Below are 25,764 nucleotides of genomic sequence, written 5' to 3' on the forward strand. Positions count from 1 at the left end.
CTATAGTTTCATTCCCACCCTTTTTACTGATGTCATGAAATTACATTTTTGTACATTGTGTCCAAAACATAAACAAAAAAATGACTTTTTAACGTATGAATCTCTTAAATGTAAACAAGAAAATGTAGAGTTATGTACCAAAGTTACAGTAATACTAGCTTTTAGATTAACAACTTTTAAAAAAGTATTGGTTTCTTACGAAAACAAAAAGTGGAATTACAGGCCACTGTTATGAAAATGTTAGATTTTATAATTGCATATATATTTACCTTTAATGAGATTTTTATTTCTTCACACAACTTCATGTTACTGTCTAGCATCTTTTCCTTTCAACCTGCAGGACTCCCTTGAGCATTTCGTGCAGAGGAGGTCTAGGGGTCACAAACTCCCTCAGCTTTTGTTTATCTGGAAATGTCTTAATTTCTCTCCCACTTTGGAAGGACAATTTTGCTAGATATTTTTGGTTGACATTTGTTTCTTTTAGTGCTTTGAATATCCAGACCCTCTGTCTTCTGCCCTCCGAAGTTTCTATTGAGAAGTCTGCTTATAATCTTATTGGTGAGCCTTTATATGTGGCAATTTGCTTCTTTCTTGTTGCTTTCACGATTTTGTCTTTAGCTTTTGAGAGTTTGATTATAATGTGTCTTACCGCGGATCTCTGAGTTCATCCTTCTTAGAATTTATGGAGCTTCTTGGCTGTTTATATTTTTGCCTTTTGTCAAATTCAGGATGTTTTCAACCCTTATTTCTTCATATAATCTCTCTCTTCCTTCCTGTTTCTCTTTTTCTTCTAGTATTCCCACAGGGGGTATGTCGGTCAATTTGATGATGTCTCAAATGTTCCTTAGGCTCTGTTCACGTTTCTTCAGTGGGGAATAGGGATGCAGCAATGGCTCTCCACCTCTATATCTGCACTTCTGTGTCTCTACCTCCTTTATCAGAAACAGCAATCAGTGATCAGAACACAGATCCCTGATATTTGGAGGGCAGGTCCCTTATTGCCTACCCTACATGCGGTGTGCTCTAGAAACAAGTACATGGCTGCTAACCACTGAGCTAGGAGGCAGGAGGTAATTCTGACTGAGCTAAGTACAGAAATTGTCCAAAAATTAACTTCTTTTAACGTGTAAGCATTCCCATGAAAGTTGTAAGCCTTCAAGAGACTTCAGAGTTTCAACAGTTATATGAGACATTCTGCCATTGAGAATACTGTCTGGGTTAGGAGTTGGATTCCTGGTGCTTCCTACTCCATCATCTTCCCAGAATCTTTTCCTGCAGTAGTCTTCTAAGCAGGAATATAACTCAGAAACAGCCAGGTGGAAGAGTACATAGGGCAATGAAGAATACTTCCAAATTTTTTAAGGGCAGGGATGAAGTTCTCTAATGCTATTAAAGTAATTTAAGAATAGTAAATCCTAGCATTATATAATTCACATCAGTTTGAAAAGTATCCAATTTATGCATCGGACTGGTTAATTCTTAAAAGTCATTTGCATAATGTCAGAAATTTCATGATAAAAAGTTATAGTATATTATTTATATACTATAGTAATAATTTTGTAGAGCCATCAGTATGTTGAGGGGAAGAAATGGATACAGAATAATTTGCGTGAGAGCCATGGAGCACACCCCTGCTCAGTTTTTTGTTGTAAATGGGCAAGAGGTTAAGCCATCAGTCCATTTCCCAATGACTACTGAACAGTGGCTTTCTTTGTGTTGCTTCACTGGTTAGAGCAAAGTAACAAGTGTTACTGAGAGATAAAACAAAGCAAGTCTTATATCAGACACTAATGGCTTTTTAGAAAGTTGAAATGTTCCAAAGAATATATTGATAGTACATTTTGATGGAAACCACTGCTCCAGAGTAAATTGTTTTTGGAAATCAAATTAACATTATACATCAGCGATGCTCATTTAATAAAATGTATATTATATGTCTAGTGTACCCATTTTAGAGAGTAATGTGGGCTGGAGGAGTGATTAAAAAAAACTAACTTTTTAACATTGCCAGTCATAACTTTATTTTCTGTAGCCACCTAATTGGAGTAGATTTTTTTTCTATATAAATAAACCTTTTATTTATAAGATGTAGCTTTAAACATAACATAAAAGAGAAACCAGTTAATTTAAGAAGAGAATGCTTTCAGAGGCATGAAATGTTATTTAGGACCTTTCCTATAATTGCCACGCAGTATTTCTTGAGCATCCATGCAGATGAGATCTTAAACAGCTGCATGGAGCACACAGAAGTCATGATTGCTGTCTCTGTGAACTAACTTGAATAAAGTCTTTCATCTAAAGATACAGTGTTTGTCTATTTCATGAATCCCTCATCTCATCTCTAAAGGGCTCGTTCAGTTTAATACACTTCAACTTTGTGGTTTAGAGCTCCAAAAATTTGCTATTGTGACTTATAATGCAGAAAAAAAGATAAGTAATTTAAGATTAAAAAAAAAAATTAGATAAAATGCATGCCAAGATGGTAGGTTTTTTTCAAAGATTTAGAATAACTAGGGATTCTGATTCAAATTTAACTAGTTATGTGATCTTAAGTAAATTATGTATTCTCTTAGTGTCCCGTTTTTCTGTAGTTATAATAGGGCCTAACAGAGTTAAGAAGAATAAATGTTTTGAAATGTTTAAGTTCATTTGTTTTATATAAATTTAGAGTACTGTCATTCTGCCTTTTTAGGCCTACTTATAATCTGAGTCTTCTCATGTCATATCCCATATTCTGTATGAAGTGCCCTGCAACCACTTTACCAGTGAGTAAACTGAAAAAGTCACTATCATGTCATTTAGCTGTAATTTGTTAAGAAAACATCAGATGGTCTTTTCCTCAACTGTGTACTTATTACATATTGCCACTTATTTAGTTGTAACTCAGGTGTTGCCTCTCATTTTATGGTGCATACTTCTTATTCCTGTCTACATATTATGAGTTCTTTGAATTCAGGGATCTTGACTCATTTGAACCTTCATAAAAATTAATGTGTAGTGCCTTCTAAGTTTGGAGTAAACCTTTCCCCCCCTCCCCCCCCATTGCTTTGAGGTATACACACTTGTTCTCTTTTAGTATTGGAGATGGTCAAATTTGACTACAATTTTACTGAGGAACTTACTAAAATTACCTGGTCATAATCTTAGAAATCTGGTACAGTTTTTTTTTCCCCTTTGAACATATGAAAATTAGGAACCAGAGAAATTTTGATCCAAACATTTCTAACTGAGAACAACAAACACACAAAAGGAGTTTGAGTATTATACATTAGAAATAAAATAATGTAGGGGACATTTATTTATGTGATCAGTGAGTATTACTGGCATCAACTAAATGCTAGGCTCTTTGCTGCAATAGCCTGGAGACATAGTGATTTAAAAAAAATTGACAAGTTCCTATCTGATGGAGCTAATAGTGAACAGATCAATATATTTAAACCAGGCAGCAATAATATAATAAAGATTATGAATAATTTGGATGGCTGGAGAGAGTAACTGGGTGGAAGGAGAGCTGCTTTGTATACAGTAGTTAGAAAAAGGCCTCTTAGACAAAAAAAGTATGATTGGAAGGATAAGGAAGGTACCTAGATTGTGGTCTCTAAATATGGTTTCTCTCTGAAAGGACTTAGTATTCCTTGGAAAACTAGCTTACTGCAGATCTGGAATAGGAACTGTAAAAGAAAACAAAGAAACTAAGTCTGTTGGGGTCATGATATGGGAGCCAACTTGGAGGGGCTCCCAACTGGCCACTATTAGCACATCAAAAGAATACTGACTGCAATAAATTGAAACGCATCTTTTCTTTAAAATATATGAGTTCATAATGTTACTTTAAAAATTCATTGTTTACCTTTGGACCAAAATCAAACCATCAAGTATTTATCTTGCCTTTCCTCTAAGAATTGTACCTCAGGATAATAGAATAGTTCAGGGGGGATAGTTCTTTTAAAAAAAAAATGCAGCTAATAAGTGAAGAAAAAATGATAAACTATTCTGTTTTAATGAAATGAAATGAAAAAATACCTAGGCAATGAAACTTTTCACATTTTCCTATATATACTTTTGACTATTTTGTTAGAAAATTTAAATATCGGTTTAAAGGAGGGGTGGTGAGAATTCAACAGGTAGGAATGGGAGTGTGGGAAGATATTTTATGCAAATAAGAGCAATTTGAACAAGGTACAGAAGTAAAAAGTACTGTACATATTGATCAAAGACAGTAACTGGGTTCCCCAAGTTATAAGGTTTGTAAGTGGAAATATTGTGGATATGCTGTTATATGTGAGTTCTCAGAATTCACAGTACCTGGAAATAGTGAAACCAAACTGTTGCCAAGTTTAAGAGGAACTTGAGATTCAAAGGAGCTTCTCTACATTTCCTGCTGCCCTTCGGCCTCATTGCAGTAATAGTAAACAGAAGCATTCAACAATGGACTTAATTAAGCCAAATCGATTTGGCAGCAGACTTTAGTAGAAAGGTACCATAATACCATAGCATTAATTTTACTTGGCCAGCCTCTGCTTAAAGTATGCAATCTATTAATTATTGTGATTGTTATTCATCTCAGCATTTTTTTTATTCTTTTTAAAGTTGCGCCTATAGAGATGAGTATCCCAAAGTTAATGATTTCTAATTCATTACATTAGGCCCTGTTATAGTGTTAGAGGACCATAGATGTTTCTATCTAAAAGTAATATGTTCTGTAGAGTGAGTAGTTTAACCCCACTTGCCCGTAAAATAGTCTTCTCTGTTCAAATCCTGATACCCACCATACCTATTAGAGATAAATATTCTTTTTTGCCCAGGTTCATGTTGTATAGATAACAATAAGTGGGTATACTTCATAAAACTAACTTTTCATTTGAAATGATTTGTGCTATGGTATTATTTAAAAAGCACAAACTGTTAAAATCTGAATTGGAAAATACTAGTATGGAATAGCACCAAGGTTTGTCAATGATTTTATAAACCAATGTATATCTATCTGCTCCAAATTGAATGTGTTGTTATCTTCCCTGGTATGTGAGAATTTGGCTACTGGGATTTAGAAATGCAGTACATGCCACAGCAGCCCTTGGAAATTGAGATGTCAAGCGGTGTACTCAGAGCCCCATGGAGGTGGACAGCTGTGTTCCCTGTGATATAGCAGAGGTAGCTGTTTGTTATGGCTGGTCAAATAGTTTGGTGAGGTAAAAAGCATATTAATTAAGTTTCAATTTTCTCATTCTTATGCTCACCCTGTTCTTAAAAATGTAGACAAGAGAACATTGTGACAATAACGAAACAAGATATAGTGTTCTGTCATTTAACATTAATTCTTTACTTCTGAATTAAATTTACATTTGAAAAGATGGAATTTGCTAAATACTGTATTTTGAGGAAAAGATCCTCTTTTATGGCATAATACTTATAATTTTTATTTTTTTTTTTTTTTTTAAACAGGGTATCCAGAAGTTGGCTAGTCAATATCTGAAGAGAGATTGGCCTGGAATAAAAGCTGATGATCGGAATGATTACAGGTAACTTAATTTTTTTTTTTTTAAAAAAATGATTTTTCTCAGAGCCATGTCACATAATGTAGACTCCAGTTTTTTAAAAAATTGCTTCTTTCCTCTGCCGTTTTCAGACATAATTCCAAAATTATCAAAAAATGTTAATGTTCCACAGTATATATAATCTATATAAAATAAATCATTTTCATGTTTCTTAAACCAAGATTATATTTGTTTAATTAATTAATACCCATATATGGAATTTAAAGAGAGTAGATGACAATGAAACACAAATTGTTTCCTCAAGGACCTGTGGAGGAAACACATTGCAACAATAATGAAACAAGATTATAGTGGTCCAGCATGATCATTGATTTTTTTTTACTTCTGAAACAAATTCTAAATTTGGAATGATGGAATTTTGTGAACACAGGGGAAAAGTTTCTAAGTTTTATTGACATTTACTTGTTTGTTTGTTTGTTTGTTTGTTTTAAAAACAGGATATCCAAAAATTGGCTAGTCGGTATACCAATACACATTGTAAAGAAAGTAGATGACAATGGAATATAAATTGTATCCTCATTGAACTATAGATATCTTTAATAAAATATTTTCATTTTGTTTAGAAGTTAATGTCTTTTTTGAGGTTAATTTGGAAGTATTTATTGATTTTTAGGCTCAAGACTTTCCTTAGTGTTGTAGGAACCAGAAGTCAAGATTTCAAAGTTTGCAGTCTGGTTGGAGTTAAAACTAATGCCTATGAAATGATAGTAGAGAATCCAGGGTAATTAAGAACTCAGTATTGAAGAGCATGGTTTGGAGTCTGTATATGAAATCAAGTTGCTGGATTGTCACTGAAGACTGATCATCATATAGTTTTTTAATGGGGCTAGAAAACTGAAGGAAGAAGAGAAACCCCAATAGTTCTTCACAGTCTCAGGAACAACTGAAACTTAGAAGATGGCATGCTACTATAAATGATATATCCATATAGTTGCAACATGGACAATACAGGAAAATAAACAAAAATAGAGATTTTCTCGTGGACTTTCCAGTACCAACAAAGTTCAGCTAAGGGGAGAAGAGAGAGGAGATGACATTCTAATCAAAAGAGATAAATAGAGCAAAACCTTGAGATAAGAGTGAGAATGAAATGTTCAGTGCTGCTAAAATGAAGAAAGCCTGACCAAGGAAGATATTGTTTGGTGGAGAGTAAAGGACTCCAATTTATAGATATGTTGTATTCTGTGTGTTTGAAATTTAGGATGCAGGTTACCAAAGAAATAAGGATAAAAAGGCCTTTGCTTCCAGGCTAGCTTATACAACCTAATTTTAAAAGTGTGTTAAGCCACCTTTTACTAAATGTTTTACTATATTCCACACACTGTACTAGGATATGCTTATAGGGATTGACTTTTCTCCCATGATTATCAAAACAATCCCATGAGGTACACATAATTATCCTCTTTTTATGTACTAAGAAACTAAGTCTTGGGTTATATGCCTTTACTCAGGGTCACACAGCTATTTAAGCACCCAATTATTCATTCTTTATTCATGAGATAGGTATGAAATATCTACTACATTCTAGCTTTTAAAGTAAACTTTAGGATTAAAGAGACTAGAAGAATCGGCGCCTGTCCTTACAGAGCTTACAATATATAGCTGCTATGGACAGTTGCTGTATTGGGTAATAGTAGAGGTGCATTTGGGGCTACAGAGGAAAACTAGAATCTTAAAGGATGTGCAGGAGTTTGCCAGGGCTGTGCAAAAGGAATTCTAAGCAGATAGTTCCTTAAAGGCATGGCGGTCTGAGAAAATATGAATGCTAAGTAACAATGAGCAGCTTAGCATGGCTGGTGTGAAGTACATGGAGGGTGAGAGGAGTGGTGGACATGGAGGATACATGGGCATGACGAAGGACTTTGCATATTACAAAGTTTGTTTTTTTACTCAGAAGATAACAGAAGCACTTGATTTCTACAAGAGGAATGACATGTTCAACTTCACTTTAGTAATCATATGAAGGTGAATTAGAGGGATGTGAGGAAGAATTCAGAAAGAATAGAATTGCAGGAATTTAATCTCTGGTCATCTCTTCTTTGAACCATGAAAACTAGTAGAAACTAGGTTATGCGAGAGATTCCAGAGATATTTAGAAAACTGAAACTAGAGGACTTGCAATTGATTTGGCAGTTTTGTTTTCTGTGTTTGTCAGATTTGTTCTGAGAAAAACTGTAAGCAGTTTTCTATAACTACAAAACTGTAAAGTCTTTTTCTCAGTGTCTAAAATAGCTCTTAGGACATAGAAAGCACTTGACGAATATTTGCTGACTGAAGAATGAAGTAGAGGAAGGGAGAGGAAGGACTACAGAATGATTCCCAGGTTTTTAAACTTAGGCAACTGAGAGGATGGTGGTGCCATCGTGAAAAAAGACAATAGAAAGATCAGGCTCAAGGGTGAGAATGGCAGTCGCCAAGTTTTTCATTTATTAAGAGTTTATTTTCGTTCTAGTCATTTTAAATTTCCCTTTTAACTTTTTTTGGATTTATATTTGTATTGGTAGTTTAAAAATTCTTATCCAAGTAATGTATGCTTGATGCATGTGTAACAGTATAAGAGTGTAAAGTGTGACCCCCTTCTCTTTCCCAGGCCTCTTCCATTCACATTTATACTCCCCTCGAGTAATTGCTGTTAAAAGCATGTGGTCTTTTCTTCCATTTTTTCCCTGTATGATGCATACATGAACAAGACACAGTTTTTCTGTTTTTAACAGATCTGGAATCATCGTATACATATGCTTTGTGACTCCTCCCTGTTCACATACTCACTTACGGAGTCTATTCTAGACATCCTTTTATGTCAGTATGTTCCTGTCCCCCTGTTCTTTTAAGTGGCTGTGTTAGAGTGATAGTATGGGTAAACTATAATTTTGTCATCCATTTCTCTGTTGGTGGTAATTTAGTTTATTACTATTGCAAATAATGTTGCAGGGATAACTCGTGAATGCACGACTATGTCTTTGTGTACTGTGTAAGTATATCTATAGGGTAAACATAGAGGAGGGAATCCTGGGTCAAAGGGTTTATATATTTAAAATGTTGATATTGTAAATTATCCTTCATAAACTTCATGTCAATATATTTTACATTTATTCGAATTTGATTAGTGCCCTTTTTAAAAAATTTTTTACCAACAGGGTATGTGGTAAGTCTTTAAAATTGTTGCCTGTCTGATGATGTACATGCACCATTTAATGCCATTAGACTACCCTCCTTTGCCTGGAAACTGGACTCATACAACACTACTTTTTCTTGGATCTTTTTTTTTTTTTTTAAAAAAAAAAAAGTCTTTGAGGATAAGTTTTCATTTCTGTCTTCATCTGTTCAGGCTACTATGACAAAATGGCACAGACTGGGTAGCTTGTAAGTAACAGAAATGTATTCCTCACAGTTCTGGAGGCTGAAAGTCCAAGACTAGGATGTCCACATGGTTGGATTCTAGTTAAGTCCCTTTTCTGAATTGCAGACTTCTCTACTTCTGGCTTGTCTTCACATGGTAGAGAGGTTTGGTTGCTCTGTTGGATCTCTTCTACAAGGGCATTATCTGCTTTCTGACCTGATCATCTCCCAAAAGCCTTACCTCCTAATACCATCGCCTTTGAGGATTAGGATTTTCACAGGTGACTTTTGGGGGACACAAACATTCAAACAATAGCAAACCCTTTCTATGTAAATGTTTCTCAGATTTCCTTCAGTTCTCTAGGGACCGTTTTAAATGCTCTTATTTATATTCCTGTATTTAAATATTACCTGTAAACTAGTAATGATCATATGTTTTTATTAACTCGTCAGCTTGGGAACCAAAAAGTCAGCGGCCTCCAACTTTCACATCTTGCTAGATCTTATCTTTCTTTTAGAAATGTTAAGTTGCTGCTTCTCTGCCTGTGCTCCCTCCTTTTCACGATTTCATTTATTATAGTACCACCAATTATTTGTATGTCTTTGTAAAATACGCCTTCTTCCACTCCCCTGCTTGAGAATCTTCTATGATTTCTCACTGCCAATAGGATGAAATTAATGTGTGTGTGTGTGTGTGTGTGTGTGTGTGTGTGTGTGTTTGTAATTATTCAAAGCCACGAAGAAATCTGACCCCAAATTACCTTTCTCTCTTCATCTCTAGCTATTTTTCCTGCTTTCATCCTTGGTTCCCCAATCCTTGAGCACCTCAAGCTGCAGTTGTATTGCAGTTCTCATCACACCTCAATTGAACTGAAGTCAGTCATCCTCCCTGCCTCTACTTGTGTTACCTAAGCTTAGGATACTCTTCCTTCCTATCAAGAACAAGACACGAACACTTATTTATTAAGCATCATACTTTCTCCTTGTTATCAGTTACTATATAAATTAATCTTAAATTATGAACTTACTTATCACATTCTTAATCTTCTTGATATGTAGTGCTATATTTCTGGGCCTGGGTTTGAGACAAGAGGAAAGGTGAAAAATAATTGTCTAGAAAAGTGATGGAATAAATATATTAGGGGAATATAGTGGAATTGCTGAGTAGCACTAAGGAGTTACGAGACTTTATTTGCTATCAATTTAAAGTGATACCAAGCAGCATGATTATGGTATTTTTATTTTTTCCCGCAGCATTCTGCTGCACAGATGTTGGTATGGTGTACACAGACTTTTGGATTTAATCAAGATTAGAACTTGTAGATTATAAGGATAGAAAGAGAGGGGGCAAAGGCAATTAAAGTATACATAGGGAGTGATTACAGTGGTGGATTATGAGACAAGGCTGGGTAAAGAGCTGAGAAGGGAGATCATGAGAGGGTTGAGGGACAGTGGGAAGGGGGAAGGATCAGATGAATTGTGGATTCTGAAAGGGATGAGTAATTGTTAAGAGTCAAAATCCTAAAGGGAGTGAGTGGAAACAGGAGGTGTTGGTCACAGAACAAATGATTAAATTCAAATTAGAGCAGAAGGGTAATAATTGGTAATGGCAAAGTCTAGGTTATGACCATGAGAGCACTATTTCCAGATGGATAGCCTTAGAAAAACTTCTCTAAGCCTTACTTTTCTCCTCTGCAGAATGGGGATCATGCCTGTCTTACAAAATTGTCACAAGAATTAAATGATTTGATAAATGTAAAACACATGACATAGTGCCTAGCATGTGACAGGTTCTTAAAAGAATTTCTTTCCTCTTTTATAATTCTGAGCCTTATTTCCTGATCTGAGCAGAATAGCAAAATACCACATATGCTTGATACCTTTCCTTGTATTTCAAAATCACTGTGTGGAGCCTAGTGAAATAAATTTGTTTTAATTACTCTTCAGTTCATTATTATTTTCCCCAATCAGAATGAAAAACACCACTATTGTGATAACAAGAAGTACTTCTATTTCTACCACAATGACTGTTTATTGATTTAAAAGAACGTGTGCCATGAGTCTTCACAGCATTTGCATTTAATTGTTAAAATAGTCCTGTGAGGTACATAGTGCAAGTATTTTTGTTATTTCTTCATTTACCAACTGAGGAAATGAAAGTTAGTGAGGTGTGCTACATATGATTGTATTGGTTAAACTAGAACCTGAACTCAGGTCTTCTGACTGACCAGTAACTGAATCCTATGGTTTTCATGGTGTCTTATTGTTAAGAATATGCCTGCTATAGATCTGTTCATCTCTAAAGGTCTCTATTTAAACAGTACAATGGAAACCTTGTTTTATTATACAGTCCTCATAATTTATGCATTCGTCTATTTATTTTTTTCATGTATCACATACTTATCATAACCTTTCTAAATATTAGGCCATGTGCTAGACCCTAGGAATACAGTAATAAGAAAGACGTACACCCCTGCCTTCATGAAATTTTCACTATAATGAGAGGGACAGACTGTAAACAATTACATAACACTTTATAATTGAAGGAAAAGTGCCCAGGCAATGTGAACAAATAATAGAGAGGGACTCGATTGAGTCTGTGGATTGGCTTCATGGTCATCATAAAAGACTTCCCTAAGGAAGTTACACGTAAACTGAGATGTGAAGGAGGATCAGCAGTCATCTAGGTGAAGGAGTAAAGGGAAGAGGGTGCTGCCTAAGAGAAGCGTATGGATGAAGGGCTCCTTTCTTCCTTCCTTCCTTCCTTCCTTCCTTCCTTCCTTCCTTCCTTCCTTCCTTCCTTCCTTCCTTTTCTATCACAGTTTATAATGGTTCTTTCTCATCTTTTTTCTGGTTTTAAAATGGGTTTTGATTTAAATTAATAGTTTATAAAGCATAGTACTGAGATTTTACTCAGTGCATTCTTTGAGAATATCAGTTATTTGGACTGTTTAGGAGGGCATCTGTAAGTTTACATCCTAGGTTCCATTGGTTGTCATGCAGTAAGGTCATGGAGGACATTAATTTTGCTGTTCCTAAGTCCATCAGTGCTCTGTGTTGACAGTTTTTGTTGGCACACCACATTGAGTCTTTTTTCCGAATAGAAGTAATATACCTCTGCTTAAATAAATGAGTATTTCCATCTAAACTGAGTCATTCGATATATTACACAAAATTAATTCTTTACACAAACTAATCATTTCCTTCATTGAAAAACAGTTTCAAGTTCTTTCAGTTCTAAGTTGGATGGGGACCCAACTAATTTGTTGTTGTTGTTGATTTTACACTGTCATTCATTGACCCACAGCTAGCATTTTATGTAGCACATGGTCCTGTACTTTATTATTGTAGTAGAAAACCCATGTGACACAAGAAAATCCATATGACACAGGAGATGATTATTATAATTTATCAGTGCAAGCATCATTTTAAAAAAACAAAGGTGTAGTATCCATTGTTATGATAAATTATATGTTTATGACTAGTGTAGGAGCATACTAGAACTCTATACATTTAGCAAAGTAGAAGAGAAGTTTTGAAAAAGAAGTTGGCCACAAAAAAGCAAAGATGGCTAATTCTTTGACTTTACCAAGAGATTACTGAGCACATTTATCAAGCAAAAGTGATGGGATTTGTTTGGAATGACTCCAAGCCACAATGTGATGCTGGGTAAGCATTATTACAACAGAGAAACAATACCATAGACTTATTTTGTCAGACAAATAGATTTTTCCGGCACATAAGCAATTGTTTATGATTTTTTTAGCCAGCCATATGAGTTTATGTAAGAGAATAATACGTAGCTCAAAGAGAATATACTTTAGAGGTATATACCTGATCTTCATCTGTTTTAGTACTGTCACAGTCTTGTGTGGTGTAGAATGATTCTTTAAATCTCTCTTAGCCTCAGTTACCTCATCTGTAAAATTAAGAAAATGCCTTAATGAAATGACACTTGATATTTATAATGATGACCTAAGATGGTGAAAAGCTTAGACAGTCTGAATTATTTACTGATTTTTATAATATTATCTTTGTCTAGAATTGTAATCTTTCTATCATTTTATTCCAGTAACCTGAATAGCTAAGGAATTAAAACAGCCAGTTGCTGAGTGAGGAATAGAGTATATGCTATGTTTCTGCTTAATATGCTAAAAATATTATTGCCTATAAACCAGTATAAATACACTTTTAACTATAAAGACAACATTCATTCTACCTGTCAATGTTATCCAGTGGGCAAAAGGTTAGCCAACTTTTTCCTTCTTTACCGGGACTAAGACTTTTCTTTCCCTCTGAACTTAGGAGCATGTATCCTGTTTGGAAATCTTTTCTCGAGGGAACAATGCAGGTAGCCCAGTCTCGGATCAATATATGCGAAAACTATAAAAACTTCATTTCTGAGCCTGCAAGGACAATGAGAAGCTTAAAAGAACAACAACTGAAAAGGGTATCGTTTATATTTGTTCCTCTCTTATATACATTTTAATATCTCAGTGCTACATTTGTAATCTGCAAGATTATGTTAAATTGCATTTAACACTTGGAGCTTTTCTTTATAGTCACAAATGTTTCTGATTTCAATATGTTCCCTCTAACCATTCTATTTTATTAACTGACAAAAGTGAGTGTAATTTCAATCTGTGGAAATTCTCAAAGCTCTGTGAACTCTTCTTAGCAAATACCAGTTTTCAGTTAAACTCAAGTAAATAGGTACATTTAGTTTCACGATACTGGTATAGTTTGGTGTATATTAAAATAGTTACAATGTTAATCTCACTGAGCCTTGAAAAACTTAATCTTAGCTTCAACTTGAGCCATTTTGCATAATAATTTAAAGGAAATTGACACATTTTGATTAAATACAGCAAACTTACTACCAAAAATAGTGTACTTGAAAGTTTAATTATGTAAGTTACATAAAAGTTTTCAAATAGATATGTTTCTTTGAATAGGCAGAAATTAAATATTCACAGAAAAATCATTTTATATGATGTTTACGAAAAGCTTGCTGTTGAAAGTAGATGATTGAATTGTGTCCTTTTTGGAAATAGAATTACAAAAATAGAGATTATCATGATACCTGATAAGTATTTAAATTTTTCTTATGGCAGTATTAATACTTTAGAAAATGTTATGGTGTAAATTTAAGGAAATAATATTTCAGAAGCCATCCAGTATTTTGGTTCGGATTGTCATTTGAGTTTTCAGAATTTTTTTACAAACATCTTAAAATGGGACTAATAATATGAATACTTTTATCACAGAATTGTTTCAAGGACTAAATGTGACAGTACCCATAAAGTGCTAAGCATAATGCATTGTGCCTGTGCAATGCCCATAGGGAGTCTTCTTAAATGTAACTAAGTGCTCAGACTCTCATAATTATCATAGGTGGCATCTGGCATGAGCTTTACTTAGAAGGACATTTGGACAGGGAACACAGTTAACCAGCAGGCTGGCATCCAGCATTAGTAGAATTAGTTCTTCTACTAGTATATACCTCAGTTTACATAGCCAAGCTGAGTTACTCCACTTGGTCCCCAGGTGGCAGGTCTAGGGTGAGAGAATGAGACTCCCAGGGGTATCCACAGGCCCTAAAGGAGTCGAAAATCTTTTATTATAACACTATAGACCAGAGCTTCCAAGGTCCCTGCAAGGGACACATCCAGATACAGGAATCACTATACTCAAGCCCAAAGCCAAGGCTTTTCCATCAGATATTTATAGTTCAGTTGCAGTTTCTCCCAAGTCGATGCACTTCACCTATCAGTTTACAAGCAGTGTTGTGGAATAACACAGCTGACAATTGTGTCTTCATCAGGTTTCTATTGAAACATAGGCCTAAAGTTTCAGTTTTCATACAGAGGGGAAAGAGATTTTTTTTTTTAGCCCAATTAAGTGCTCAATAAATGTGGCTATCAGGAACCTCCCAAACCTCTCACTTTGTGTAAAGTAGTCCCTTTCTCAATACCTAACAATTTCTGGAAAACTCTATCCTGTATGTCACATGGCTAAATTTAAGTTTACTCGTGCTTTATCCTCGCTGTTCCGATGTCTTGGTTCTACTCCACACTGTTCAGCGTGACACGAAGTCCCTCACGGATGTCTTTCCTGCTTTGCTGAGCTTTTGTCAGTCTCCAGTAAGCACTGAATGTGCTTTTCCAGACTCATAAGTTTTTTGATGGGAGCTGCCCTGAAATATCCTCAGGCTTGTGAAATTTTTCAGTGGTTTGTTTCAAACTGGGGGAATTTATTCCAGAAGGGTCCAAAGCAGTGTTACTTTGGCCCTAGAGTGTTACAGCCATTTATTGATTAAACCTTTCTTTGAGTTATTATGTTTATCGTTTCTCCTAGAAAGTATATGTGTATCCAAAGAGTTGAGATAGGAGTAGTTTTGAGTAATAATTATAATGTGGTACCCAGGTTTCTTGCTTCTCTCCTTCATCTTGGGCTTATCATGTTAGACCTTTCAGATTTCACTGCTTCTTTCCTAGAAGCGAATCCTGCAATACCTTTTGCATGTGTTCCCCAAACACATAGAAAGACTCTGTTAAGATTACAAAGAAGCACAGAGCTACTTTGTTCTTTTGCCTTTATTGTCATATCTCCATTGTTGCTCTTCTTACCCCTTACCTTAGTGTTAGTCATCAGCACTCAGGTTATTTCTTAAAGTGAAGTTGTTAAGCACACTGTGACACAATTTCATACATTACTTGAAATTGGAGTACCAGCTGTTTGCTGGATTTTAATTTGCAATTTGAAGGAGACTAAAAGTGCTGATTCTTCTCCTGGGTTTCCATCCTGAACGTGTACTGTACAGTCCTTAGGACAAACTCATTTTCATAAGCCCGAAAACTAAAATCATAATAATCGCACTTTGTATTTTACAGTGTGTGGACCAGTTGACAAAGATCCAAACTGAATTACAAGAGACAGTGAAAGATTTAGCTAAAGGCAAAAAGAAGTACTTTGAGACTGAACAGATGGCTCACGCAGTACGAGAGAAAGCTGACATCGAGGCAAAGTATGTGTTTTAGCATTTCTGAAAAAGTGATTATGCAAATAAATGTTATTTTTTTCCAGTGCTTTGTTTTATGTTAATATAGGGCCTAGACTCATTCTTAGGTTATAGTGGTTTCATCTGACCTATAGCTATTATGTACTTTAGATCAAAATTTTCTTTTGTATTGGCTGATTTAAAGTAACATAACAAAATGAGAAGATTTGTCCAGTTTTCACATTAAATCGAATTCTCAAAATAAAAGAAGACAAATAAACATTGTATTGAATGCGTAGCAAAAGTCTAGTTAAAGTTGCTATGGTGTTGAAGAGCCTCATTTTTCTCATGCCAGACTCTAAGTCAATTGTGGTTGTAAATCCCTGATCATTAGCATGCCATTGAAAGACCATGGACACATCAAATGAACAAAAGCACTTACCTCAGGCGCAGTTTTTCTATTTTGTGAAATTCTAATACATATACTTTTTATATTTGTATTAACTATGTGAATTTTACTTTCTGTACTTGTGATTTATACATCCTTTATTTTGAGCATAATTAGGAAAAGAAGGAACTGGCCATTGGTAATGGAAAGAAATAATAACGCAAGCAGTAAAGAAGATATTCTGCAATGATAACCTGAGAAAAGATTAAAAGTTTTTGAGAAAAAATAAACCTGTGTTATAGAATGAGACTCTGAAGAGATCTTTAAGAAAGCTAAGACTCGAGTTCAGTGAGCTTACTGATGCAAAGATCTAGGAGTCTGAACTCCTCTCATGAAATCAGGAAGGCTATGAACACTTGCACAAACTAGCAAGGAGTAAGGGAGTGTCTGTTTAATATGTTCTTTAACTCAGAAATTAAGCAATCTCATCAGCATTTTGTGAAAACCGAGGGACTCCTGGAAAGTTGTTTAATACCAACGAATGCTAAATAAATACTCGTAAAATATTTATGTTACTGGAAAGTGTATTTATATTTCCCTAATTTAGTTTATTTAATATTTTATTTTTGTAAGCATACAAATATTTCCTGTACTTTCATAGAGCGAATGAACTCATCTTTCCAGTAAGACCAAAAACTTTTAGATTAGGTGATCTCCATTAAGAATATCCTGTCATGGTGGTTTTTAAGAACTTGTTTGTTAAAACTCTCAGGGATTCTAGAACACAGAGTTGACAAATTTGTAGAACATATATAAAGCCTACTTTAGCCAAGGCCCACAGGATGAGAATGAGGACAAATACAGGACAGTTCCTGAAAAGTGTGGATTTGACAGGGTCCAATTCACAGATGCTGATCACAAGGAACGGCCTTCTGAAGTGACTCAGATTCAAAGGAGATACACCAAAGTAGGTATTTTAGTTAGTATTTAACTTTTCTGAAAAATTAATTCAACTATAGAGTAAGAAATGCCTCTTTACTTACTCACACCGTTGGCTAATTACTTTATATTGGATACTGGGAGTACAAAGATTAGGAAGATAAGTTTTGTGCCCTTAAGAATTTTAAAGCCTAGAATTAAGGGCACATGTGTTTAGAGGTAACTTGATAATTTGTTTATTCATAGTAAGCTCAAAAAAATTAAGTGCCTAAAGTCACTCACCTAGTAACTAATTTATTTATAGTAGGTATAGGAAAACATTTAAGTAAGCATAGAAAATAGAGTAATTGTACCTAATGGAAAAGGAAACCTTTATAGAAGCAGTGATATTTGGACAAAGTCTTGAAGAATGGATATGATTTTTCTAAGAGGTGAGAAGGAAGATCAGGAAGGGGAAGTAAAAACTGAACAATATGTAGTTTTGACCGATTTGACAAATAGTGAGATGTGAACATTAGGAGAGTGCAGAGGAGGAAGAGGGATTTCTTATTTGTTCTAGATTGTAATCTTTGAGGACAGCAACTTTATTATTCTGTTACTAATACCTGCTTTAGTGCCACACAAGAATTATATGAGGATTAACAAATGAAGCAGAAGCCAGAAACTTAAAACATTATATTGGAAAATCCAGGTGCAATTCAGACTGTTTGGATAATGAATACAAAAAAAGGGAGAGGAGGATTGAGAATACCCTAAACACATCTTTCTTAACCCTGATCAGGCCCTTTCAAATTTTAAAGTTTGTGGCCTTTGCTTTTCTAGATCAAAATGAATATGAGTCTAATTAATTAAAACAAACAAAAAGCCCATGAATTTGAATATAGCAAAGAAAATAACAGGAATATCTTGGCCCCAGTTTTTTTAACAACGGGGAAGTAGTTGGGATGCATATAGTGTAGAGCCCTGAATGTTTCTCTCTTGTTAAAAGGTGAGAGGCATTTTTGCTATCCTCCTCACATTTGTTCTGCAGAAACTGACTTGCTCTGTCTTCCAGTTCCAAGTGGTCTGCACCTTTACTTGATATCATGGCATAGCCGCCAGCACATGCGTTGAAATCCTAACATGGCGATCACCATGACACTGCAGTCAAGACAAACATTGCAACTTCAGAATTCACTGTTCATGGGAGTGTTGGTTGTTCTTTAGCATTTGTCTGTTACTTCTCTCCTGTATGGGCATCTCTAGTTGTTTGGGTGAAACTAACATATTTCTACCACTGCTTGTTATATTATAGTTCCCCTCTCTTACTGAAAGGGATTGAGGGAATTAATGACACCAGATTGGAAGAAGATTAAATAGAACAAAATCATTTAGGCAGAGAGTCCAAGGACTTTGTCACTATGTTCCAAATACTATTTAAAAATAGAGAGGGCACATAGGCAGTCACCCAAACAAGAACCTTGAATGGGAGAAATAACGTATTTAAGCCTGCTAATCTTTGCCTTCGTAAATTGGTTATCCCTAGGCTTCTTTAATCTTCCTTGCAGGAACTGCAGTGTATATAATCGTATGATTACAATGGTTTGATGACTCTTGTTTATTAGGAAATGCTGATATATTGGATTTGTCAAATTGTATTTTTGTCATCCGGATTTTTTTTATTAATCCCAATATTTCCTGTTTCACCATAATACTAAATTCTTGCTCTAGTAAAGAAAAATAATCATTGCTTTTGGTTCTCTTTTTTAGTTTTCTTTTAGAATAGTGTTGTGGAAAAGGGTAACTTTTTAAAAATTTAGTAATTATATACTTGATCATTTTATGATATAATTTGATAATTTTATTAATCATATTTTTCTATTTTTACTATAGATCTAAACTTAGTCTTTTTCAATCAAGAATCAGTTTACAGAAGGCCAGTGTAAAGGTGAGTTTTTGAAAACTGTATTTCATAGTTGAGAACCCTTACCTTAGTTGTAAAAGAGAGAACTGGTCTTTTGAGGTGGAAGTCAATTATTTTCAACTAATTTAGAGACGCATTAAAAAGTCATTAACTTGGGGAAGAACTTTCCTTCCTAGTTCATCAGACTTTTTTTCACCCAGGTGTCAGCACTTTGGATAGTTTGCTTTTCAAGACTGTTTTACAGATAGATTTCTACCCTACCTGCCTAGGTAGACTTATGTCTTTAACTCTTAATCCAGGAGACTTAGTCCATGGGTTTTAGAAAGCTCTAAAATTCCATTTCATTCAGATTTATACTCTGAGCAGATATTCTGGGCCAGATGCAAGTGATTAGTTCTTGTGGGACCCTCGAGCTATGGAAGACCTGATAAGTAAGCTTAGTGACCTGCCTTTGACTGCCAGCTACCAACTAGCATGCAGTGATTTTTGGCACATGAAAAGTGCTGAATTTTTAAAAACTATTTTCTAACTCAAACAGATTTCCCATGTCTTTGAAGATAAAGATAAGGTACTTAATTTGGGGACTTCTATTTTCCCATCTGGATAAAATGAGCAAAATATCTCGAAGTTCTCTAAAATGCTTTGGAAGAGTCTTAAGTGTAAATAACAAATATTTGAAAGCACTCATACTATGTATAACAGTTCTAGTCACTTTTTTTAATTCCTCGATAGTGCTGAATAATTTTTATATGCATGTAAGTGTTTCTCTACATGGTTACCTTTACTCTTGTTGAAAGACTTTAATTGCTAACTATAAGAGACGTATCCTCCTGTTTTGCAGTGTAATGTTAGTTTACACTGATTTGTTTTTCTTGTACTGTGTTTTAGTTAAAAGCCCGGCGATCTGAGTGTAATTCGAAAGCCATCCATGCAAGGAATGATTATCTTCTTACATTAGCTGCAGCAAATGCACACCAGGATCGCTACTATCAAACAGATTTAGTTAACATTATGAAGGTAATAACAGACTTAATATCTGTGGTAATTTTGTTTCCCTGAAGACAAAAACAGCTGATGAGTTGAGTGTTAGGTGTGTGGGATTGAGTCTGTAGAATAGAAGCCAGGCTGCTTTGGATGTTGTTGAATATACTTGATATTGTTTAGGTAACCTCTGTTTCAAACAATCCCGAATTAATTTTAATGCAAGAAAATGTTTAAAAGCAAATCACAACAAAGGATTGTATTATTCCCCAGCAGCGGCAGATATTTTAAGTATAGGGGCATTAATATATAAGTTGTAAAAATAAGATTATTTTTTAAAAGCTTAGATTTTAAAAAAATTTATAATTTTACTTTTACTTGATAAGCAAACGTGTACATCAATGTTTTAAGACTTTGAGGTACATACTATGGAAAAACAAGAGAAAATGTCTGGTAGTTATATGTCTCTATCCAAGGTATCACTGAGAAATGTAGATAGATTGGATTATAATTTCCTCTGTGCTCAAACTTAATCTTGGTCTTTCCTTGTTGTTTATACACTATTGTCTTTGACTTTCACTGAAGTAAAGGAAAATGGGTTGGAGGAGAAAACCTTTTTAACCTGCTGCCAAGTTTTCTCTTGTTGCTGGTAGACCAGTTCTTCTTTGAATTCCATCTCATTCTTTTATGTCTTCTCAGGAACCCAAACATTTGATTATCCTTTCTCTTATATTTCCAACCCATCCCTTTCAAATGTATTGTCCTTAAAGACTATCAATACACTGCATTCATTGAATTGCTTGCTGGCTTTATGAATCGAAGGTGTTGAGAATGTGGATGCAACAGGAGTGGGTGCTCTTTTTTCTGCAGTGACATTGGGATAGCGATAGACTGTCCAGAAACTACAAGTTTTTTCTTCGAGAGTAGAGGCAGGATTTTTCCTGAGACCTTCAAGGGAAAATGAGAGTGATAGAGTCAAACTAGACTAAGATGTATCCTACTGCAAATTTTTTTTTTTATTTTTGTTTACTGTTTGAAATCCCCTTTTCCTAGCTTCTATTCTGTTCTAACTTCTGCTGATTAGAATACAGGTGGTGAGAGAGACAAGGGATTGTTTTGACATCCCATATGAGAACTTTGCATACATTTTCCCATAAAATGTTGGACCTAGCAGTTTAGGCATTTTAGTATCTTTTACTAGGTATTCTGTAGTGCTTCAGACTTACAAGGACCAGCTGGAGACTTGGCCTTCCATTATAACATGGTTTCTCTAGGGAAATTTATATATTCAAGTTTCAGATAACCTGTTTATTAAAGATTTCTGGTACAGCTTGCTTTTAAGTTTGTGATTCCCTGTATACTTTCTAACATTCAAGCTATCAACTATGTATTTTTCTTTAAATACTTTAAAATGAACATTATATTAATTTAATTAACAGCAAAAATAAAAAAAAATTTTTTTAATTGAATCTAGAGCCAAAAAAGATCTCTTAAAACCCTATGGCATTTGATAAACCAGGAAAGGTACAGTATTATTTTGGGGATCTGCAGTTTGCCAAAAACAAAGAAGTTAATAGGCCTGGTCAGCTCTTAGATTATGTATTCTTGAACTTACTTCAAAGTCCTCATGCATGTATCTGATCAATATTTGGGTAGGTTATGCTTCACATTACTCATTTCATGAAACCTAATAAGATACTGAAATGATAAAAATAAAGGCAGGAGTCCTTCCTGTCCCTTAAAACTAGGAAATTGTATCTTATTTTTCATGTTGTGTTTGTTAATTCATTTTCTTCCTCATACTAATTCTATAATCTGCAGTATTGGAAAACTCCCGTCAATCATGCTGTTAGCTAATTAGTAAGTTTCCGTCATTGACTTAACAGTGGCCTTTTAGTGCCTTTTTTAGAAATGTCCATTTTCTGAATTATTATTAAGGTTATAATGCCCTAGCTAGAATCTTTTTTAAAAATGTATGAATGATTTGGAAGCCAGAGGTTTGATTCATTGATTTAATCATACACATTTAATAGTAGCTATTGGGCTAGACTTTGGGAAGAAGCAATGATGAGTAAGTAAAATGTTCTCTTTATCCTCAAAGAGCTCGATGTAGTGAAAGAGTGAGAGAGAAATAATTACAAATTAGAATAATCAAATCGCTTCCTGCTAGAAGACCATGGTTAGTATAATAATAATAGCTATCTTTTTTTTTCTTTTTTTTTTTGATTGCTTGATACTACTCTGGCATTCATTATTCTAATCACTTTAGGCATATTATTCTTTCTCATTGTCTTCTTTATCCTTCATAGTTCATGATTTAAGTAATACCCTAAGCTAAAATGAAATAAATGAAATCTCAACTCTGGATGAACCCGGATAACCTCCTTCTCTGTACTTGAATCTAAGTAGCCAAGTATGGATGAAGAAAACTTTTCAACAGAGCAGATTGATGATCATAAATTAATGTGGAACCTGTATAGACCATCAACACTGCTCAGATATCCTACTGTGCTTCCCTGGTTAACTTTCCTACTATTTTTTAAATGTTTTTGAATTTTTTTTCTGCTCTTGAAACCTCAAACTTACCCTTTCTCTTTCACACTTAGCAAGTGATCTTTCTTCCTAATTTACAGAGAAAATAGACTCTTTTAAAAGGGGATTTCATTATAGTTATTCATCCTTTCTAAAAGTGATCTTCTCACCTTGGCTGATCCCCTCCTGCCTTCTCAGAGTCAAGACAACTGATTATTCTATTTTCTCCTTTTAGTTCTTGGATATCCCATTCTTAAGTTAACAGTTGATGGGAACTTAGTGATGACAGCCCTCGTTAGGTTAGATCTGTCTTTTATGTTATACTCCTCTCCACTCGATGCAGTTGTTCTGAGATCTTCCTTTGCCTCTGTTGGAGATCCAGTTTTTTTTTTACCATATGTTCTTCTTTTTTTCGTGGTTTACTCGTTCTTTGGTGGAATACATCCTCTAGTATGTTCTTGAGAGAGTGGGCATGGGAGGTAAGTTTTTTGAGATACTATGTTTATGAAAATGTTGTTATATTCTGTGCTCATACTTGGGTATAGAATTAAAGGTTGAAAACCATTTTTTTTTTCAGATTTAAAGTCAATGCTCTATTGTTTTCTTGTTTCCTGTGTAGTATTGAGAATCTAAAGCCACTGTGATTCTTGGTTCTTCGTATCTGATCTAATTTTTTTTCTTTTTAGAAGCATATGTCATGTTCTCAGTATGACATTTGATTCTTGGATTAATTCTTCCTTTTTGTTTTCCTATTCTGAAACTCCTGTTATTAAGTGTTAGCTATCCTGGCCTAATCCTTTGAATTTCTTTTTTCTCTTATTTTTCTTCTTTGTCATTATGCACTACTGTCTGGAAGACTTCTTCAACTATTTTATTTTATTAAGTATTTTAATATCCAATTGTTCTTTTTTGGTCCCTGAATATTCCTTTTTTTATAGCAGGTTTTTGTGCTTTATCGTCTCCTTTTTAATTCAGATGGTATCAGTAATAGAATTTATTTTAAAGTTTTCTTCTCTCTGCATAGTCTTTGTTTTAGACTATGGTCTAAAACAGATTTTTTTAGTTTCACTATAGGGTGATCTGGTGTACCATTTTTAGGAAAAATCCTAATGTCAACATCCTTAGATCTCTCTTGTGCTTGTCAGACCCCTTCTTTGTTCTCTTCATCGCTTCTTCGGATTTCTTCTTGTGCTGTTCTCTGAGGAAGACTCCCATGATCTCCTTAACCTGGTTACATCTCCCACCCAACCTGATGGTCTTATAAAATGGTTTCTCCCATCTTTGAAGCACTTACCACAGTTGTAGTTTTACATGGATCTGTGTGATTACGTGATAAATGCCTTATCTCCCACTTGACTACATTCTAAGAGAGCAGTGATTGTGTCTTTGTCACTTGAGACTTCATTCTTGCTACCTAGTACAGTGTATGATTTCTAATGTGTTACACATGTTTGTAAATTAATAATGATTGAATGAGTGAAAAACCAATTCATTTTAATCTTCAGAAGATGAATTATTCCTATTTTACAAATGAGGAAATTATGACAAAGCCTGGATTCAACTCTGGCAAGTCTCTGCCATCAGAGCCAGTGTCATTTGCTCTTTATATATTACCTTGTTAGCTCTATGTCCTCATCTAGTGTTAAATAGTGGATAATCCTACACTATTTTATTTGCCTTGGCTTCTGTGAGGAGCAAATGAAATAATGCAAAGTGTTTTTGTTAATTTCAAAGCTCATTATACATGTTATGCATTGTCTTTTTAAATAACAGAAATTCTACGGATATTATATTTTAGAGAATTCTTGTTTTTTAGGGTTGAGGAGGGGGGAAAGTGTAGAAAAGACCTTGAATGTTTGCGAGTGAGAGTGGAACAATTGTTCAGGTGTCTAGCATTGTTAAGTACTCTGTCTAGGTACTTTTACATATATTATTTTATTTATTAAAACACATTATTTTAGTTTGCATAACATCTGTCAAGTTAAATATTATCCTCGTTTTACAGATCAGATAGCAGAGGCTTAGTTGATATGTATAATAGCCAGGACTTAAGGTCACTGTGACTTCAAAGCCTCCGTTCTTTCCTAGGTATCACGCTATGTTCTTTTTATACCATTCCAATCTTCTTGATAGTAAAAATCAATATAATTAATTAGCAGTAGTGTGTTGAGAATCTCATAAATTTGAGAGAACTTATATGTAAAATAGAATTAACAATTTAAAATTGCAAATTCTCCCCTGTTCTAATTCTCAATAGCAAGGTTATGTCAGTATCTAAATAAAAGTATTTATACAGATTCCCCGCAAGGAATATTTTCTATTCCTTATGCCAGTACTGACTAGAACGGATACTAAATATATCACTTTATGTCTATATCATCATGAATGTTTTTTGAATTCCAAACTAAAACAAAACAAAACAAAACCTATTGCTAGGACACTGAATCCATGTAACTGATTTCATCAGTTCTGTAGAAAGCATTTCATGTGGCTGCTGGGAAGTTAGGTAGTTTGTTCCTCAAATGTTCCTTTTTTTGTAGGATATTATTCTGCAACATATAAACTGATGTTTTTATTTTCAGAACCTTGTGGAATATTTTATTAGTGGTTTGGATGAGGAAGGATGAAACACAATGCATCATAGTAGAAAAGAGTACAAATGTCAATGTAATGAAAGACTTGAAAAGCTTAATAATACTAGAACTCTATTTCTAAATAGAAAAGGACATAAGATTCTGATTATAACATAATATTAGAACCATCTATCAGTTGTTCTTTATCCTGTATATATGCCACTGACTTTTTTGCATTTGTTCCTTTAAAAGTAATCCTTTTGATTTCTGTTCCATCATTCCAATTTTTGCAGATATATTTGAATCCTGATTCTGTCATGATATTTACCATACTCTTCATCTTTTTATCATCCGTAAATCTGATAAGCTTCCCTTGTATTTATTTCTCCAGGGATTAGATAAAATCATTGAAATGGCTAGAACCCTATGGTTACTTCGTTACTAAAGATCTGCTTCCAGGTTTATCTGTCTCTTAATTAGCCACTTATTCAACAACTGAAATTGTTAACTGCACACACAGTTTTATCATCTAAGTTTTTTCAGTCTTATTCACA

At 34.4% G+C, this 25,764-nt stretch overlaps 1 protein-coding gene across 2 annotated transcripts in view; it reads left to right on the top strand.

The window, feature by feature from the left end:
* Nucleotides 1-25,764, top strand: part of FCHSD2 (FCH and double SH3 domains 2) — a 208,892-nt gene that overhangs the window by 96,978 nt on the left and 86,150 nt on the right. For both annotated transcript variants that reach the window (XM_016161455.2, XM_016161454.2), the window contains exons 4-8: nt 5,443-5,519; nt 13,200-13,344; nt 15,788-15,921; nt 19,094-19,148; nt 20,013-20,141. In XM_016161455.2, the coding sequence (XP_016016941.1) occupies nt 5,443-5,519; nt 13,200-13,344; nt 15,788-15,921; nt 19,094-19,148; nt 20,013-20,141 (540 nt within the window). The remainder of the gene's footprint in view (nt 1-5,442; nt 5,520-13,199; nt 13,345-15,787; nt 15,922-19,093; nt 19,149-20,012; nt 20,142-25,764) is intronic.

The sequence above is a fragment of the Rousettus aegyptiacus genome, unplaced genomic scaffold (assembly GCF_014176215.1).
Source record: "Rousettus aegyptiacus isolate mRouAeg1 unplaced genomic scaffold, mRouAeg1.p scaffold_m13_p_5, whole genome shotgun sequence".
Taxonomy (NCBI): domain Eukaryota; kingdom Metazoa; phylum Chordata; class Mammalia; order Chiroptera; family Pteropodidae; genus Rousettus; species Rousettus aegyptiacus.